Consider the following 18,816-nt stretch of genomic DNA (forward strand, 5'->3'; position numbering starts at 1 on the left):
ATATTCCAGCACATTAGCCTATCAATGTTAATGAAGATTTGAGTCTTAGGACAATCATGTAGACACTATATTTGTAACTTGCTAAACCAAAGTCCAGGAAAAATGGTGGCAGTGTGAAAAATGCCAATCACTTGTTTTTAAAATTTTAAAAGTTTAATAGTAATAAAATGATAATAAAATTAGTAATATAATTAGAGTAATAAAAATTTGGACAATTTGAATTAGGACAATAAGAGACAATAAGAACAAAGAGTTACGGACAGTCTGGGTACCCTTTTCTGGGCAACATAAGCCCGAAAAAGGACACACGTTAACAGAGGATTAACCCTTAAAAGCAATAGCCTGTTGCATATTCATACACCTGATACATGATGCATAAATTCCATTCAGACAAAGGATTCTGTCTGGTCAGTGTCAGCTTCTTCCTAATCCTGACGGCATCATCATGGCTTAGCAAGGTGGGAAGAAGTTCGTTTCTTCTGATAAGGGAGCAATAAATTCTCTTTCTCTGAAAGATTTAGGTGTCCTGTGGCTGCTATCTGGTGTGAGTACCTCATTCCTTTCTTTACAAAAATATCCCACATACATCGTTTCTATTTTAACATTTTGTTATAACCTAAAACTATATTTAACACACTACTGAAAAGATTAATACAACATAACTTTCTAACATAATACATACAATGTGAAAAACGCCAATCACTTCTTTTTAAAATTTTAAAAGTTTAATAGCAATAAAATGGTTATAAAAATAATAATACAATTAGAGTAATAATAATTTGGACAAATTGAATTAGGACAATATGAGACTATAGAAACAAAGAGTTACGGATGTCTGGGTACCCTTTTTCTGGGCAACATAAGCCCGAAAAAGGACACCCCTTAACAGAGGATTAACCCTTAATAGCAATAGCCTGTTGCATATTCCTACACCTGATACATGATGCATAAATTCCATTCAAATACAGGATTCTGTCTGATCATCATCAACTTCTTCCTCATAAGCCTAACGGTGTCATCCTGGCTGAGCAAGGCGGGAAGAAGTTAGTTTCTCCTGATAATGGAGCAATAAATTCTCGGAAAGATTTAGGTGTCCTGTGACTGCTATCTCAGTGCGAGTCCTTTCTTTAGAAAAAAATGTATCCCTACATAGCATAGTTTCTATTTTAGCATTTTGTTATAACCTAAAACTATATTTAATACACTACTAAAAAAATTAATACAACATAACTTTCTAACATAACACATATAATATTCAGCTTAATATTTGCGAAAAGCCAATCATAAAAGACGCCTTTTTCACAGCAGGATAGCAGAAAGAGCCCTATGGGACTACAGGAAAGAACGAGGGAGAATTAAGACCAATCGAAGGCCCCCGAAGAGGCTGCCCCGGGGTTATCCAGCCCAGCGCTCGGTGCTGGCCCTGCCCACACGGAGGGCCCTGGAGCCCCAGGACACAGCCGGAGGCGCTCCCCAAGACTGCAGCGAGCCGCTCTATCGCTGTCTGGAGTTCAGAGGAAACCGCTAATTTAGCTCAGTAAGACAGAGCATGCCTAAAACACGAAATGTCAGGAGGCCTGGGGGTGCATTTCGCCCATTTATCTCTGCGTTCCTCCCGTCCCGCCGCTGTTTAAAGTTTAAAAGGCTGTGAGTAGCCGCAGCTAAAGCACACTGACGTCCGCAGCCTCGCCCCAGCAGCAGAGCGACGCTGCTCCAAGAGGCTTCCGCAAAGGGGAACCAGCGGGAGCACCCGGGAGCCACCCCGAGCTGTGGGGCGCATTCGGGAGCCGGGACAGCCCCAACTCCGGAGCGGCTCCCGCCGCCGCTTCCCGCCCGGACAGCCCCGGCACCAACCGGGGCACGGCCGCCACTGTGGACGCCCATCAACCGCCTTCCCACCGCGGAGGCTCTTGGGAGCGGTAGTCCCAATCTGCCGCGTTCCCAGGCCAGCTGCGAGGCGGCCCTGCGGCGCTCGGAACTACAGCTCCCAGCATGCACGGCGGCGGGGCAGTGCCCGCCTGTGGCGCCGGGAGGCTGTGCGATGGCGGCAGGTTTGTAATAGAAGGAGAAGGCTGTGGCAGCCGGAGCTGGGCGCGGTGGTGGCGGCGGCCTGAGGAGTGGGGCCGGGGCAGCTGCCTCGCTGTATGCGAGGGGGCGCGGGTCGGAGCTGTCGTGGAGTGGGTGCTTCGGGGCTGGGGGTGCGCTTGGGGCGTGCTCTGTGAGGGCGGTGTCGGTGAGGGAGGGCGCCGGGCCCGACACCTCGGCTCGGCTGAGGAGCGGGGCTGCGTTCATCTCCCCACTGTTGACCTAAGTGGGGATCCTTCTGTCCCTCCTGCTCTTCGCGGGACGAATCAGCCTGATCCGTGCTGGCTGCTCCGGCTGGCTCGAGAATGCTGCTGCCGTAAATTTCATGGGGAGGTTTAGGCTGGCAGGCGGTCTCCAGAGGGTCTCCCAAAGGGGACGGGGAAAACAGCCCGTGAACCTTGCAGACTTCAGTTTGCCACTGCGGGAATCTGCACCTCGCTGGGAAACACACGGCAGTCGTTTCTATATGAAACATTTGTATAATGTTTCTCTTATTCGCCGTTTCAAACTCTTGTTGAAACTCATTTTGACTGCGGGAAAATGAAGTGAGAGCTGGCTTGGGCTGAACTCTTGGGAATGAGGAAGCTTTAAGAAGTTATTTCCTGATTAGCAGGACTCATGAACCTGGGCTGCTGTGGTTGTGTGTCCTTGGTGCCATGGCCCCTTCTCTCTGTATTCCCCTGACACGCCACATACACGGGCAGAGAATCATTTGCCCTGGGATTACCTTGAGGAGCACGGCTGAGCAGCCCTGCTCCTGCTGCCACACTGTCACCGACAGCAGTTCTGTCTTTTTCTTCTTAAGTGAGGAAATCCCTCTGGGCCTCCTTCCTACATGAATTTATTCATGTTTTATGGCACTTGTAGGATTTGTTGCTGTATTTAAAATTTCCTCTGGATGGATTGTAAAGAAGCTTTTTGGGAGAAGGAGGATAACAGGCAGCGTAGCTGCAGCGTTTCCTTGAGAAACTAAGGAAGATATGAAAATGATAAGTGTTGTATTGAAATATGTGCAGTAAAATGTTTGTATTTAGATGGACATATCTGAAACTTTGCATTAATGTGGAGGTCATGTGGTGGAGATCTCTCAGCTCATCAAATCACTTCTTTTGTTGCAAGTGTTTAAAAAAAATTCTGAATCTCTCCCAGTACTACTGAAGAAAATATTATGTACAACTTTATGGTATTTGAGATGATGTTGGCTGCACTCAAATCATACAATTAAGAGTTGGATTTTGTTGATTTTCTGCACCAAAAGTGTTTGTTACTTATTATCCAAATTGTTTCTATTGCCTATGAGTTATTTTTGTAAATGCAGTAGGTTGGTTATAACAGAGTTGCTTGTATTCTTTTACTGGGAATCTGTTATTGTAAATTTCTGATTTTGTTTATCTGCTTAATTTCTAGGTGCTAGAAGTAGATAGATAACTGTCCATACCAGCTGCCTGGAACTTTGAAAGTTATATTGTCTTAAATCTACAGACTGTGATATTATTGTGTTAATGCTGATCTGCAGAGAAATTGGAATACAGTTTGCAAGATGCCAACTGTTGAAAATCTGAGTAGTGAGCAAAACTTCAATGCATATTGGATGCTCAGTAGCACCCGTGCTGGAGTCTTATTAGGTCCTAGTTTTACTGGTTTGAACTTTAAGAAAGAAAATTTGTTACCTGGACCTGAAAACATCACAGCTTTACCTGAAGAAGTACTGCATCTTTCAGACAGCTGTTCTGTAAGTGATGACTCCCTGTGTGAAGAGTCTGCCAGCTCTCAGGCACTTCAGCAGTGTACCACTGGAGCACCTTTTCCAGCAGCAGCTGGAAACATGGAAAGCTCTAAACCAGACTTAGTCCACGGTGAAGTGGATGGTCAGAAGAAATCCACTCACAGTGATCCACTCTTACAAAAGCTTGAACAGGTAATAAATATACCTAGAATTCTTTGACAAGCTTACAGTAAGATTTATTTTGTTCCTGCATATGATTTGTTATGCCTGCAAGTAAGCAAACCCCTTGCAACGAATGTATAGGCCACAGCAAGCTTAAAGAGCAAATCCTGAGTTCCAGTTGTGCTCACATGAAAGTTGGTGTGTTCCTCATGATGTGCATTTACTGGGAGTGTAACTGCTGTTGTTTCCAAGTGGCACAAGTTCCAGTTTAAAATGAAATTGTTCTTAAAAAAACATTTTTCCTGGAAAGGTGCAGGCAGTTCTAGTTGAAGTTTCTTCCCTTGAGGCTGTGGAAATGGGGTGCTGGTCATTACAGTGATAGTGCTTGACCACAGGTATTGACAACACAGTGGAGTTGAATGTTCCTGTATCTATAGCAACATCTTTTGTTAGTTCTCAAAGTAGGTGTGACATACCTGGCTCTGTTTAGATGAGGGGATAAGTTAGTGTTGAATGTGATAAAGTATCCAAGACATCAGGATAAAAAAAGGCCTGGAATTGTAATGCTGTTATGTTACTTACTTTTTTTTTTTCCTAATGCAAGTGTGTCAGTCAATCCACTGTAAATTGCTATTTGTTCCCTAAAGCTCTTCCCAAATACTGGATACAGATTGTGTTGGCTGGAAGTCTTCAGCAGAACTTTAGTAAATCCTGCAGTTAAGGACTAAGAAGTCCTTGTCCACTATGCCAGCAGCTACATCAGTATAAATCCCTATATCTGTTCACTGGAGTGGAGAGAGGGAGAGTGTGTGTGTTTCCAGAGTAGAATTCCATTAATTACCAGGTGCTATAAAAGTTTTCTCCTGTATTTTACATGACAAGAGAATACTTACCCACTTTTTAAATATTGTCAGTAATATCAATTAGTGGCTAAATAAATATTAGCTGATTTATTGGTACCTTAAGAGAAATTATTAAGTGTCCTTAGAAAGTTATTGACAATCTATAACAAAATATTTCTTGGTAAATTCTAAATAAACCTAGCCTCTAATACGTTTATTTATTTATTTATTTGAAAAGCTGAAGGAATTGCAACAGCAGAAACAGGAACAGTTAAAGAAACAACAGATGGAACAACTTCAAAGGTTAATGGAAGAGCAGCAGAAGCTACTTAGCATGGTATCTGGCCAGCCAGCAGCTCTTGGTAAGTTGTACTGATGTACATGATGTACTTCGTATAAACTGAAAAATCTAATCTCAATTTCCAGTTAAAATCTGAAAGTGTCTTCTGGGTTCCTCATTTTAAGATTACTTCATTAGTCAAAGATAAATGCTGCATTGCTTCAGTGCCTGAAAGTTGAGTGCTACTGAAGAAGGAATATTGTCCTATTTTTATAAAATGCCAGCTGTAATTGTGGCTTGATCAATATGTGCTATGATGGGAGCCTTTGCTCCAAAGTACATGTATTGAAGTGTAAAACAATTACTTTCCTTTCTCATTAGCTGCTTCTCACAGTACTTTTGGTTGCTTTAGGCTTTCTGTGTAGCCAAATGAAGTGGTCCCTCCTTGTTGGTGCTCACACATATCACATTGAGGTGATGAACTGAACCATGATAGAGAGCTGATCTGTATTTAAAAACAGAGACTTGTAACCTTTATCAGTTTTCCAGTCTTGTTTGCTGGGTGCAAGGAGAGGGGACAGCTCTTGGCTGGGGAAAGCTTTTAGAGCTGAGGAGGGGTACTTTCTGCTCTTGGCAGTGTCAGTCCAATCTGACTTAAATGATTGTCTTTCTTTCACTCTGCCTACCTGAGAAGATTAAATTAGGGCTTATTTTAGGAGAAGAAAATCAGGATTGCCCAATCACTTATTCTTGGTCAGTGACATAAGGGTGGAGGCTGGGTGATCAATCCTGCCCTTCAGTGCCTTTTCTCCTGTGGAGCAGTAATTTTGTGATACAAATAGAATGACACAGCCATTTTGTTCCTTCTCCTTTCAAGGTTTTACTGTGATGGCTGAAAGTCAAAAGCTGAGACCTGGACATTCCACAGGCTTAGCACCTCCACCTCAGTTGCCATCATCTGGATACCAGAATATCTTTGAAGACAGAGCTCGTGCTCTGGATGTTTCTTCCCATACACAAGACAACAATTCTTTACAAAAGCTGAACAACAGAGAATGCACCTCATCTTTGAAGAACAATCTTTCAGAAGTGTCTGCCTGTGAAAAGCAAGGTCTGTGTGTGCCTCTGAAAAGGCCAAATGGTTTGAAAAACAAAGAAGACAAATACATTACTGCTTAGTCATTTAGAGAAACATAACTTGATGTGTGGTGCTTTTTTCCCCCTTGTCTGAAAAAAGCACCTTGTCTGAAAATTCCTGAGAATAATTTTCTGCTACTTATTTTGAAGGTTTTATAATTTTAGTTGGTTTACTTGGTATGTTGGTTTGTTTACTGATGGCTTACAGACCTCAGAATGTTCCTGTTGTTGTCCATTCGAGTTTGGTTAAAAGCAGCATGAGCCAAAAATCAAATTCTTCTCAATTTATGCATATATATGTATATGGAAATATATATATATGTATGGGAAACAAGAACCTTGATAAGAGAGCTTATCAGTACAGCAGACATCAACATTTGCTCAGTTATGTTTTTAAGCCATACATTAACAATAGTGAAGCAGATGAACAATCAGAATGGATTATTTAAGGTCTGTGGAAAATTTTTAATGCATAATTGCTTATTCCATTAAAAAGAACGTGCAAATTCAAATAAGAATTAATTTGGGGAAATCTTAGAACTGTTTTATGTAGCAATTCAGATCACATGGCAATGAAGCTCCCTTCTGGTTTTCACCTGACCTGAATGCTGTTTAAAGTATGTGCTGAAAACTGATTTGTTGTTGGGATGAAAAAATACCCAACAACTCTGTTGCTTTCACAGGAAAGAACCTGTGGTGTCCAGAAAAAAAGATGGAATTATTAATGGAGAGTGAAGATAATCACATTGATCACATATTAGGTGTGGGAAGCGCAGATGTCTCTGAAAATTCCTGTGGAGGTGAACAGTTGTTGACTAATGCAGAGGAAAGGTAATTCAACTATGATTATGCATTTTTTATCAAATTACACAAGTTTGGTTGAATTCTGAGTCCTGAAGGAAAGAGTCTGGTGCTCTGAATTTGTGCAATTTCTTAACAAAGGATTTGATTTTCCTAGGTACTGTGGAGACCTGTGGTAAGAGAGGCTCTTGCTTCGAATTGCTTGTGCTGTAAAAGATGAAATGTTGTGTGTTGGATGAAGAGGTGTGTGTGCAGCCTGGGGTAATGACAGCATAGAAGCACCTTTCAGTATATCTGGGTATATAAGCAGTTATGATTGCTGTTCCCAGTTTGATTTATTACAACCTCCTATCCACTGTTATGTCTGAGAGTAGTAATGTGAGGGAGGAGGGTGGGGCTGTGACTTTTTAGTTTATTATGGGGAGTTATGATTGTTTGAAATGTCCAAGACCAGGCTGGACAGGGCTCTGAGCAACCTGGTCTAGTGGAAGGTGTCCCTGCCCACTGTGACAGGGTTGGGAGGTTGGAACAAGGTGATCTTTAAAGTCCTTTCCAACCCAAACCATTCACTGATTATGTGATTCTGTGAAATGTGGCTGTGTCTCCCCTGGGGTAGGTCTTGCCCACCCCCAGCCTGCTTCCTGGGGTGGGCAGCAGCATGAAAAAGCAAAGAAGGCCCTGATGCTATACAAGCAGGGTTCAGCAATAGCTAAAATATTATGTTATCAGTACTGTTAGCTATGAAAAAAGCTCACTCCATGCCAGCCAGACCCAGCACTCCTGTGAAGGAGGAGAGGGAGACAGGGAACATTATCTCAGTAGCATTCCTGAGCGGAAAGGTGATACTGTAGGAATTGGCAGTGTGGCTAAATTATGAGTGGAAGTTTGGTGATTTGTCCAAAAGAAAGGATCACTAAGAAAAGCAGTGAAAGAAAAAGCAACAAAACCTGCACACAGTGACTTTTAGATATGTATATTAACTATTGCAGGGATTGGATAAACATGTAGTGTTAAAATGCATTTCTGAAATTATCTTAATGCCTAAAGCACCTCAGAATTTCTCATCTTTTATGCAATTACACCATAGGTCTTTGACTACCAGTGGTGTTAAACATAGTTATTTTATACAGAATTGTAAGAGTTGTTTTTGTACTTACTCTAGACCTATTAAAGCTGCAATACATGGGAAGAAACAAACTTTTGAAGAATTCTTGGAAGAACAGATACAACTAGAAGAACAGCGCCTGGAGCAAACCCAGAAGTTACAGGTTATTGATTATTTAAAAACCTTCATTCTTCTTTATATATTGTGCCAAGATGTGATAGGTGCTTTAAAAGTGTACAAGGAAGATGCTAGCAGGGGAAGCTAACACTGAATGCAGCATTCACATTCTGAAAAATAATAAGCCCCCAATACTTCACTTGCTGAAGTCTTCAGAAATCCAGTAAAAATGTACCATGTAAATTTCTACTGATATCTGGGATTTATTTGAAGAAATCTTCAAACTGTGTAAGAAGCTTTTTAACATTTTATTGTTTGCTTTTCTCTACTCATTTTCAGGAGGCAAATGGATCAGCTGTTCAAAAACCAGTGATCAAAAGACCCTTCCTGAAAAGAGGGGAAGGTTTAACAAGATTCACTAATGCCAAGTCTAAAATGACAAAACTTGGAGAAAACACCTCAAAACTTCAACAAAGGGCTTTAGATGATAGAAATGCTATTAAAGTGGACAGATTACAAATACAGAAGAAAACTGCACTTCCTGGCAAAGAACTGGTTTCTGAAAATCCTTTTGTACCGTGTAAAAAATACAGCCACCCCCGTAAAGTAAAACATTGTCCTATTCAGAAGACAGTGGTACTCAGGAATCACAATGGAGAAAATATCTTGCCATTAGAAACAAGAATGCAATCAGGAAAAAATCATGATGGACAGATGAGAGATTCTTACCCATCAGAAATTAACAAAAAAATAGGAACAGAGAACAGAGCAGAATTTGCTAAGTCTAACACTGGCAAAATCAAAACCAATTTACCTGGTGCTGAAAAGTCTCAGTTGTCTCAAGAACTGACCAGTGCCTTTTCTAATTCTAAATGTCCCATAGGTCACCCTGTAAAAGATTCAGAACTGTCTTTTGAACTTTCATTTCAGAATAAACTGGAGAACTGGGAAAAAGAAAAAGAGAAAGAGAATCTAGAATTAGATGAATTTTTGTTTCTAGAACAAGCTGCAGATGACATATCTTTCTCAAGTAATTCCTCATTTGTGCAAAGGATCTTGGAACGAGACCAGCAAACTTTGAAAGGCCGTAGGATGTCTTCTACTCCTATCAAGGCAAAGCAGCAGCAAGTCAAGGTGCTGGCTGTGGAACTCACAGATGAGAGAAATAAAAGTGCAGACTGTGTGGCACAGGAAAATACAAATGATAGCCCAGTTATGCATACAGCCTCAAATTCAGGAACAGATTTTAGAATGAAGGATCTATTGAGTAAAACAGATGGTGTAGTATTTTCAGCTTCTTCCATGAAAGCAGCTCCTGCTTTAAAAAGTAATCACTGGATTGTAAATGGAGATAAGAGTGAGGGCAACAGTGATACTGCTACAGATTCTGAGAGTGAATTTGGGGCCACATTGAAGCATGACAACAAAGATGCTAAGACAGCCCTCCTGAACCATGAAGAAAGTGATCCAGAATTTTTTGATTGTGGAAGTTCTGTTAAAGACATCAGCAAAGAGAGCAAAAATGGAGATGCTGACCTTGGGTTGTCGGACAAAGATTGTGGTGCCCTGTCAAAGCAAAAGATTAGAAAAGCTACAGATGATCACAGAAGCATGTTGTGTATAAGTAGGAATAAATTTGAGTTTGATGATGAAAGAACATGGAGTGATCTTGATGAAAATTATGTTAGCATTGATTTACCTGAAAAATATACTAAAACACCTTTGCAGATGGACTTTTCCTTTAAGAATGGTACAACTGTCCCAGACAAAGCAATAAAGAGGAAAGTTGCCTCCAAGAAAGGAGATGAAATGTCCAAAGAGTTTGCAGTGGACAGTGATTCAAATGGACCTCCAGTATCAAACCTGATGATGAAACTGTTTCCTTCACTGAAGCCGAAGCCAAAGGCAGGCTGCCATGCAGAGCGTGAAACCAAATCAAATGTGGAGCCAGAGCTGGCAGGTGAGGGAACAGCAATAGGTAGGAGGTGGTGAGGAAGGTGTGTTGTACAAGTGTTCCCTACTAGTGCTTGAGCTCCAAACTGAAGTTACACCAGAGGGTTTAAGTACAGACTTCTGCTGTGAGAACCCTCCCCCTGCATCTCTGGTTGCATGTCTGATGCTAGATACAAGAATTACACAGCTTGCAGAATGACTCTGATTGGTGAAAACTTATTTTGAAAAATTTATTTATTTAATTGGTGGGTTTCTTTTTTCTCCTTCCCTCTGGAGGCTTCAGCTCATTGAAGTTACTTGATGGGAAGCTGCTTGATCACTGTTTCTGAATGAAGGAAAATAGCAAGGGCAAGCTGAAAATGAAGTGGTACCTTCCTTTCCACCACAGTGGATTTATACCACAGTAGGGTAATGGGTGTGAACAGATGGGTGTGAACAGACTTTGTAGTGACTAAAACTTGAAAAAACTTAAAACCATAAACTTTCCTGTTTAATATACCCTATACCATCATGCTGTGTGTATGTACCTGGCACATATATGTGGTATGTACCTACACATGTGCCTATACACTCATTACACCCTTATACCTTCGTTTTATTTCTCTGGCTTGATGTGAAGCCCTTCAAATTCCAGTTCCAAATATAGCTTTAGTTCTACCAAGATGAAAGGTACATTCAGTACTTAAAGTACTAGAGAAGTAATGGATCTACTCCATATTTGTAAATAATGCCGTGTTTTCAAAGATCTGCGTTATTTGGATAGTAGAAATTTTTTTGCAAAATTACTGCTATCTCTAAATGGTATTTACTAGGTCTCTAAAAATAGTATTTACTTGTTTTTGTGGTTTTTTTTTTAACAATTTTTAAGCTGGTGTGTGATAATTGTTCACTTCAGTCTTAGGAGTGCCATTTGGATAATGTGCATGTGACTGTGCTTTGACAGGCAACACTGTTCCATCCCAGCTATTGAGAGAGAGACTGGCTGAGTTGGAGAAGGAAATTGAGAGATTCCGAGCTGAGAACACGACTCTGAGTAAACTCCGTGAAGAAAGAGAGCACGCCCTGGCAAATATCAGGTAACTTTTACTCAAAATATTTTGGTGCATTCACTTTCACAGTGTGTTGCAGACTCTTCCAAAGTCCAGTGACCAGCAGCACAGGTGAACTGTCCAATCGGCGGAAGAAATTCAGCACTCGATATGAGTGATCAGCAAGTCTCCAAGTTTATTGATAGTTCACACATATTTATATTGGTGTTAATGAAGCTTATACATACTGCAAAGCTGAGCTCATTATTGGTTAATTACTCATTGGGCAACCACACCTGCTTCTATATTCTTATGGCTATTTTGTTACAACTTCTACATTCTTGTGGTTATTTTGCTGAAACTATCTCCATATTTCTGGCAAAAGATCCTCTCCCCCATCCTGATGTTGCAGCAAGGTCACATCAGTGATTGGACACTGACTGCTGACTCCTAGACTTGCCTCCTTCTATCTTAACCAGCGGTATCATGTCTACGTGACCTTTCTCAGCTAGCCAGCTGTCCACAAAGCTCTCCACAGTAAACAATTCAGGTGCTTCAGTTACAGCAGAGATTGGCCTTTACACAAGTTGCTGCTCTATGTGTATGTTAAACTGTAATTATTACATACAATTTAATAGTGTTAAGAATCCCTGCTCAGTTAAAATGATGTCCCTAAAGGCTATATTTTGGAGAATGTATACTTTTGTTCTAAAGGATAATACAATCCTGAATTAGCCCTGCAGAACTGGTCTTAATGCTTTTGCTTTGGGTTTCATATTGGTGTGTACACACTGAGAATCTTTTAATTTGAACGGGGGCATTTTTAAGTGGCATATAGAACAGAGTAATTACCTCTGATGACATAAATGGAGCACATCTGTTCCTACCACAGCCACTTTTGTTTTGTTCGGGAATATTGTGTCTTTGGCTAACATTTAATTTTTGACCTCCTATTAGCAGATTCTTTTCTCTGGTGTTTTTGGGGGATGGTGTTCTAATGTTTTGAAGAATGTGGCAAGATTTTGGCCAAAGCTTTTCTAAATTCAGGATAATATTTGTGACTAGAAGATATAAAAATATATATTATTGGACTTTAAACACCTGCTGTGTGACAATTCCTACCCTTAAATAACTAATACAGTTTATAAGTAAGTCTTCCTCAGGGTAATAGATGCTGAACTGCAATCTGTTACCACAAGACACTGAGTCTTCACTTTCTTTCTTAAAATCCAGATATAAAGGAGATTTGGGCTAAAACAACAACTTTGTTTCATAATTACAGGAAAGAAATTGCAGACTTTGAACAGAAGAAAGCCCAAGAACTGGCTGAAATAGAAGAATATAAAAAAAAGGAAATTAAAAAACTGCAAAAGGAGCGTAAAGTTTTTGAAAAATACACCACAGAAGCTAGAGCAATTCCAGATAAAAAGGAACGGGATGAAATTCAGGTATAAAAATATATTATTATTCTAGTCCACATAGGAACATGTAAGTTCACTTAAAGGCAGTCAAGAATTAAATTCTAACTTAGTTCAAAGATTATAGATGATTTCAAGATGGGAACTGCTAGCAGATGTCGGTTAGTAAGGTGAATTTGGCAGTGCTGGATTAACAGTTGGACTCCATGATTTTAAAGTTTTTTTTTTCCAATCTAAATTATTCTAATTGAGGAAGGGAACTAGTCTTTACAATGCTGTTTGATGGTTTTAAGGCAAAAACTCCTCATGAGTAAATCTTTTTGTCACATTTCCATGCTAAAAACTGCTAGTAACTGATAGAATGACCTTCAACTTTGAAACAAAATTACTGACGCTAAAATATTAAGTTGTAAGTTTTTATTTATGGTAGTCGATCAAAGTGCCAACTAGAACTCCAGAAGGGTTTAATTCTCTCTATAACTCTTGTACAGTCTATGTAGTAATCTTCTACAATTTTCAAAGTTACATTTTATTATCACTTATTGGTCTTTAGGTATCAGTGATGTAAGGAACAAGATCTGTTTCTTCCTTCATTGTCAGGATGTATGGTATATGAGATGCACAAACAAGCCATATCACACAGGGAGTTCCATCTTCCTTCCCTACAAATTTCCCTTCAGAAAACTGAATTGACATTTGCTAAACTAGGCAGATTTGCATGTGTTTTTGTGTGTTTGTGTCTTTCCTATTTTCTGTGCCAAGATTTTTGAAGGGCCCTCCAAGGGTAGCATTAAGGATTTTGTGTTTCTGTCTCAAGTGTTTTTGTACTGGCCAATCTAGGAAGTGTAAAAAATGCCAAGAAAGCAGGAAAAACAATTCCTGTGATTGGAGTAGAGCTTATAAAGTTGGTAGTTTACACTCTTTCAGGAAAGAAAACTCTTCCTTACCTTTCACCTCTGCACTATTAAGCTGATTTGACTTTTTTGCCACTTATGCCTTTTTTCCTTGTGTTTGTACTTCTATTAGAAACTAAAATATATTTTATTATATTAAAAATGAAAACATGCATTTTTCTAAGGCTTTAAAACAGCAGATTGCAGAGTTACAGGAAGATCTAAAACGAAAAGAGGCAAAATGGTCGACTACCCATCGACGCCTTAAAGATCAAATAGAAGCTTTAGTAAATGAGAATTTTGAGCTAAAAGAGGAAATCAAAATTATGGAGAAGTTTCGTCTAGAAGCCTGGAAGAAAGTAGAAGCTGCTAGAAGCAAGAAAAAAGTAGAAAATCCTGGGATGAGTCTAAATAGAGCAGAATCTGTAAGTTATTAATCTTGGTGCTTTAAATATATTTGTGTGAGTACTGGTGGGTTTTCTGTTATATAATTGGACTCTAATAGCTACAACTTAGCTGTTTTCTTTTAATTTACTTCTGTGAGGACTACGCTAGTGGTGACAGACACAGAATTTTGTTAATACCATATTCTCTGCAAATGTCAATGCTCACAATATGCAGTATCCCTTTTGCTGAGGAACTCAACTTGGAAATAAAAAATGATGCAGGTATGAAAGAAAAGTAATTGATGGAGTCTAAGCTGTGAACCTCTGCCCCTTTGGGATCAACCAGGCAAACCAAGCAGTTCACAATTGTCTAAAGCAGTTATATTAAGTTTTGAAACTATAACTATTATTCTGGATTGCTTGCATCAAATGAACATTTTGGAGTTGTTGATAGCAAAGGAGCTGATGGAGGAAGAGTTCCAAAGTGCAGCTTGGGCTACATCACACAAGCCCTTCTGCTGATCAAGTCTCAAAACTGTATAGTTTGTGAAGAAAGCTTCCAGTAAATTTAATGTCAGATGGTCTATAAATTTTATTGACTCTGTATGAACAGTTACGATTACATGTCACATAAACCACAAAATACTTTTTTTCTTTTAGTGTCTACCAAATAGAGGCCTAAAAAGTCAAAGTGCATCTCCGCTTCTTCCAGTACAAAAGTGCAGCAAGATAAACGGCAAAAGTTATCCACAAGCAAAAGGTAAAAATATTTGTCTATGCAGAAATTCTGTTAAGTCTTAAAAATAAAATGAATGTGAAGTTTTGCTTTGTGGAGTGCATTACCACCTCAAAAGGAGATAAGAGTGGGAGCTGTCATGGGCTTGAGCATATGGATAAATACCTCACAGGGTGGGATTCTGGAGAAAGCTGTCATTTCACTCCAGTTCTGGAGTGAAAAATGCTTCTGGTTATACATGATGGTCTGCAGCACTGCAGAAGCTGCTTTCTGTAATCAAAAATGACATTCATCACTGGTGTTCTCCAAGCTGCAGGTGTTGGTTAGATCAGAGTCACTGAATGGTTTGGGTTGGAAGGAACCTCCAAGGTCATCCATTTCCAACCCCTTGCCACAGGCAGGGACACCTTCCACTAGATCAGAGGTGCTCAGGGCCCCATCCAGCCTGGCCTTGGACCATTCCAGGAAAGGAGCAACCTCAGCTTCTCTGGGCTGCCTGTTTCAGTGCCCCACTGCCCTGACAGTGAAAAATTTCTTCCTAATGTCTAGTTGAGTGTGTTGATAACATCAGAACTGCTGTGTCTCTTCAGAACCTTCCATCAGCAGATCTGTAATCATATGGGCAATGCTGTGGCAGGTGTTCCTTGTTCACAGTTAGTTAGTGTCTGCCTTCCTAAGGGATAATCACATATGGAAAGTAACTGCAGGGTACTTTTTTGACACCTCTGACAGCTCATCCAACCATCATGTTATCTGTTACAGGAGTATGTTCCAGAATTGAAGGTAGTTTTATTTTGGTAGTTTGATTGGAGAGACATGGAAAAAATATGCTGATCAGTTCCTGTTAAAAGCTGATATTCATCTTCCTTTGTTCATTATAAGGCATCACTTACAGTGTTGTCTAAATTTGTAGGAGGGGCAAATCCTTTGTAAATCTACAGAGATGAAATAGGACAGAAAGTGCATTAAATGTCCCTTGTAATGATTCTTCAATTCTAGCTTCTCACTGACACACAAAACATTGTCAGTGATTCTTTTCTGGGCATGTGCTTATCCTTTTAGTAAATACCCTGCTTTCAGTTTCCACTGCAGTTAAGAAATGTGGGTGTCCTGTACAGCTTGACCTCCTATATAATTGTAACTCTTAAACCACACTTTAATTTCTCTCCACTATAACTATTACATGTGTCTCAGTAGGAAAACTTTCTAGAACACCTGCATCAGGACCTGGTAATGAGAGAAACACCTCTGAGGCAATGACTGCACTGGAAGATTCTTCTCAGACTTTTATGGTAGTAAGTCCTGCGTGTTGATTTGATTTTCAAAGCAGGGAAGAAAAAGCCTGAAATGGAAAAGTTAATGAGTACCTGGAGGGTGACTGATGAGGCTGTTAACTCATCTTTTTGTGTTCTTCAGCCTTTATTGTTGTAACAGAAAATGGCTATGTACCAGTCAATGAGGAGTGTTTTACCTTTGTCTAGTAGTTGCATTATTCTTTGGCTCAGGAAAAATACAAAGTAATAATCTCCTGCTCTTTTGAATTTTTTACCTTTTGGAGGGCTAAAGAAGGATGAATGTTCATATGCCCCATGTGGGGCAACATGTGCAAGGATCTTTTAAATAGTTTAATTATTTCTTACATTATTTGCTGTAGGTTACGCTTAGGCTTTAGAGAACTTGATCGTTTCATACCATGATGTGGATTTCTTAAGGAAATTGAGCTCCATGTTACAGCACATCACTGAATTCCACTTCAGTCCAGACTACAACTGGCCACAGATATCCAGTGATTGCTCACCCTCCATCTATTGTAGCACCTGAATTACATTTGGAGTTGCTTAAACCCCAGATTGTGTTTATGCCTCCCCATACTCATCTTCTGTCTGTGATGCTCCTTGTTTCCTAAAATATCTGTCAGACTAGGAAAAAAGTATATAAAGACAAAGCTTGATTTGAGTTTTTGCTTGTCATCTCAGGACACCTCTCCTAATGAAGCTTATGTGTCACCACCATGTGCTCCTGCATTTACAGGCAGTGAAGAGATACAGAGAGAAACTGCTTATCCTGATGGAAAGGTAAAATGAGAGCTCGGCACTTGGAAATTCTGGAAGACAGCTGTTGGGAAAGATGAGTGTGAGGGCTCAATACTGACTCACTTGTGTTTTCATTAGGTTGAGAAGGTTTTGAAAAATGGCTGTCACCTTATATTTTTCCCAAATGGAACATGCAAGAAAGTGGGCTCTGATGGGAAGACCATAACTATAACCTTCTTCAATGGGGATGTGAAACAGATTATGCCTGATCAAACAGTGGTAGGTATCCTAGACCTGCATTTTTCAATAACTGCATAGTTATCTGCATGTGTACCCTCATTTAAAACTTCTCATTAGTTACACTGAATCTCAACTGTTGTCTGCAGATTTATTATTACGCCGATGCTAAGACTACTCACACTACATACACTGATGGCTTAGAGGTCTTGCAGTTTTCAAATGGACAAATAGGTAAAGAAATCATCCACCCCAACTGTCAGAATTATTGCCCAGATGTAGGTATGTATTTATGTAATAAGCATATTGTCTCAAAATACGTTTCAGAGAAGCATTATCCTGATGGCAAGAAGGAAATAACCTTCCCTGATCAGACAATTAAGAGTCTATTTACAGATGGCCAAGAAGAAAGTATCTTTCCTGATGGCACTGTTGTTCGTGTGCAGCGGTGAGCTTTTCCTTCTGGGGTTCCCTGGGCTGGGCAGGGGATGGAGCACCTGGGGCTCAGTGACAGGAGCACTATATGGTGACAGGTGTTTCTGCATCTCCTGCAGGCTTGCATTTCAATGGACTATACTGTGAACACACAGTTACTGCTCTAGTTTTGGGGGTTTGTTTGTTGATAGCATGGAAGAGGCATAAAGATAGTGTATTATCTCATACCCTAACCTAAGAGACTTCTCTGTAGGGGGATAGAATATAAGAAAATAAAGATAGTGTAGAAAGTAATCTTACCCCTAAGGAGTTGCAGCTGGGCCAATTATCAAAGATTAGGAACAGGCCTGACTTTAACAGGCCACAGCTGTAACCAATGAGAAGATGCTATAAAAGAATGGGGTGGCTGGTTGAGAAGGGAACTGGAGGCAGTTGGCTGCTTTGTGAAGAAGAAAGTGTCAGTGCTCTGGGGAGCTACCCATGAGAAACACCAAGAAGTTATGAAACTTTTGAGATAAGGAGACAAGTATGGAACCCCTGCAATAAGATGACAACAATTCTTTATTTGTATGTAATTCTAGGAAAAAATATCTAGGAACCTGGCTGGTGTGGGAAGCAGGTGTGACTGACAGCAGATAACTGACAGTGCTCAAAATACCAAGTTTTAAACTTCCCTTGGACTTCAGCAGTGATGGATTTGATGCAGATAAAGTGCAGTGGAGGTTCTCAAGTATAAAGAAGTAATATCAGTTTTGCAGAAACAGGTTTCTGAGTATAAACCAGCTGAGATACTGAACAGATTTTTCCACAAATACTGTTTTCCTTCATTTAGGCTGACATATCCAATGCTGGTTCTGAGACTAATCTTACACCAATGCATAATCCTTGGGGTTTTCTTTCCCCTTTAATGCAGAGATGGAACCAAAACTATAGAGTTCAATAATGGCCAGCGAGAACTGCACACGCCACAGTTTAAGAGACGGGAGTATCCAGATGGGACTGTCAAGACTGTGTACATGAATGGACAGCAGGAAACCAAGTATGTCTCTGGGAGAGTCAGAATAAAGGACAAGGATGGTAATATTATCATGGACACCAAGTTGTAGACCATGTCAAAACTGCTGAAGTGTTAGCACATCAGCAACAATAATGTACATTTCTGTAAACAAGTGAAAAAGCTTAAAGCTTGTTGTGTATATATTATTTATAATTTTCTCTAAATAAATTTATTTTTCAGTGGGTGCTACTACATCAGCACTTTGGCTAATTCTTTTTTCCCATTTCTATGTTTAAGAAACAGTTTATTGATTTGGTATTCAGCCATATGGCATTAAAAAGGTGTTTTTTACATCAGCTGTCAGTGAACATTCAAACAACTGCAGACCATACCTTATTTTGGACATCAGTTTACTTACTGCTTGACTTGAAAGACCAAAGGAATG

At 40.0% G+C, this 18,816-nt stretch overlaps 1 protein-coding gene across 1 annotated transcript; it reads left to right on the plus strand.

Moving 5' to 3' along the window:
- Positions 1 to 3,500: 3,500 nt before the first annotated feature.
- Positions 3,501 to 18,508, plus strand: CPAP (centrosome assembly and centriole elongation protein). The gene is made up of 16 exons (XM_071433838.1): positions 3,501 to 4,003; positions 5,054 to 5,177; positions 5,973 to 6,206; positions 6,916 to 7,063; positions 8,196 to 8,301; positions 8,595 to 10,215; positions 11,152 to 11,284; positions 12,519 to 12,684; positions 13,733 to 13,972; positions 14,594 to 14,693; positions 15,867 to 15,964; positions 16,646 to 16,744; positions 16,841 to 16,981; positions 17,089 to 17,173; positions 17,267 to 17,387; positions 18,288 to 18,508. Exons 1-16 carry the CDS (start codon positions 3,626 to 3,628, stop codon positions 18,478 to 18,480), a joined length of 3,987 nt encoding a protein of 1,328 aa, XP_071289939.1. The 5' UTR covers positions 3,501 to 3,625; the 3' UTR covers positions 18,481 to 18,508.
- The last annotated feature ends 308 nt before the right edge of the window (positions 18,509 to 18,816 follow it).

Source organism: Agelaius tricolor, unplaced genomic scaffold (genome assembly GCF_023055355.1).
Source record: "Agelaius tricolor isolate 1412-34295 unplaced genomic scaffold, bAgeTri1.0.p SCAF_9, whole genome shotgun sequence".
In the NCBI taxonomy this organism is placed as follows: Eukaryota; Metazoa; Chordata; class Aves; order Passeriformes; family Icteridae; genus Agelaius; species Agelaius tricolor.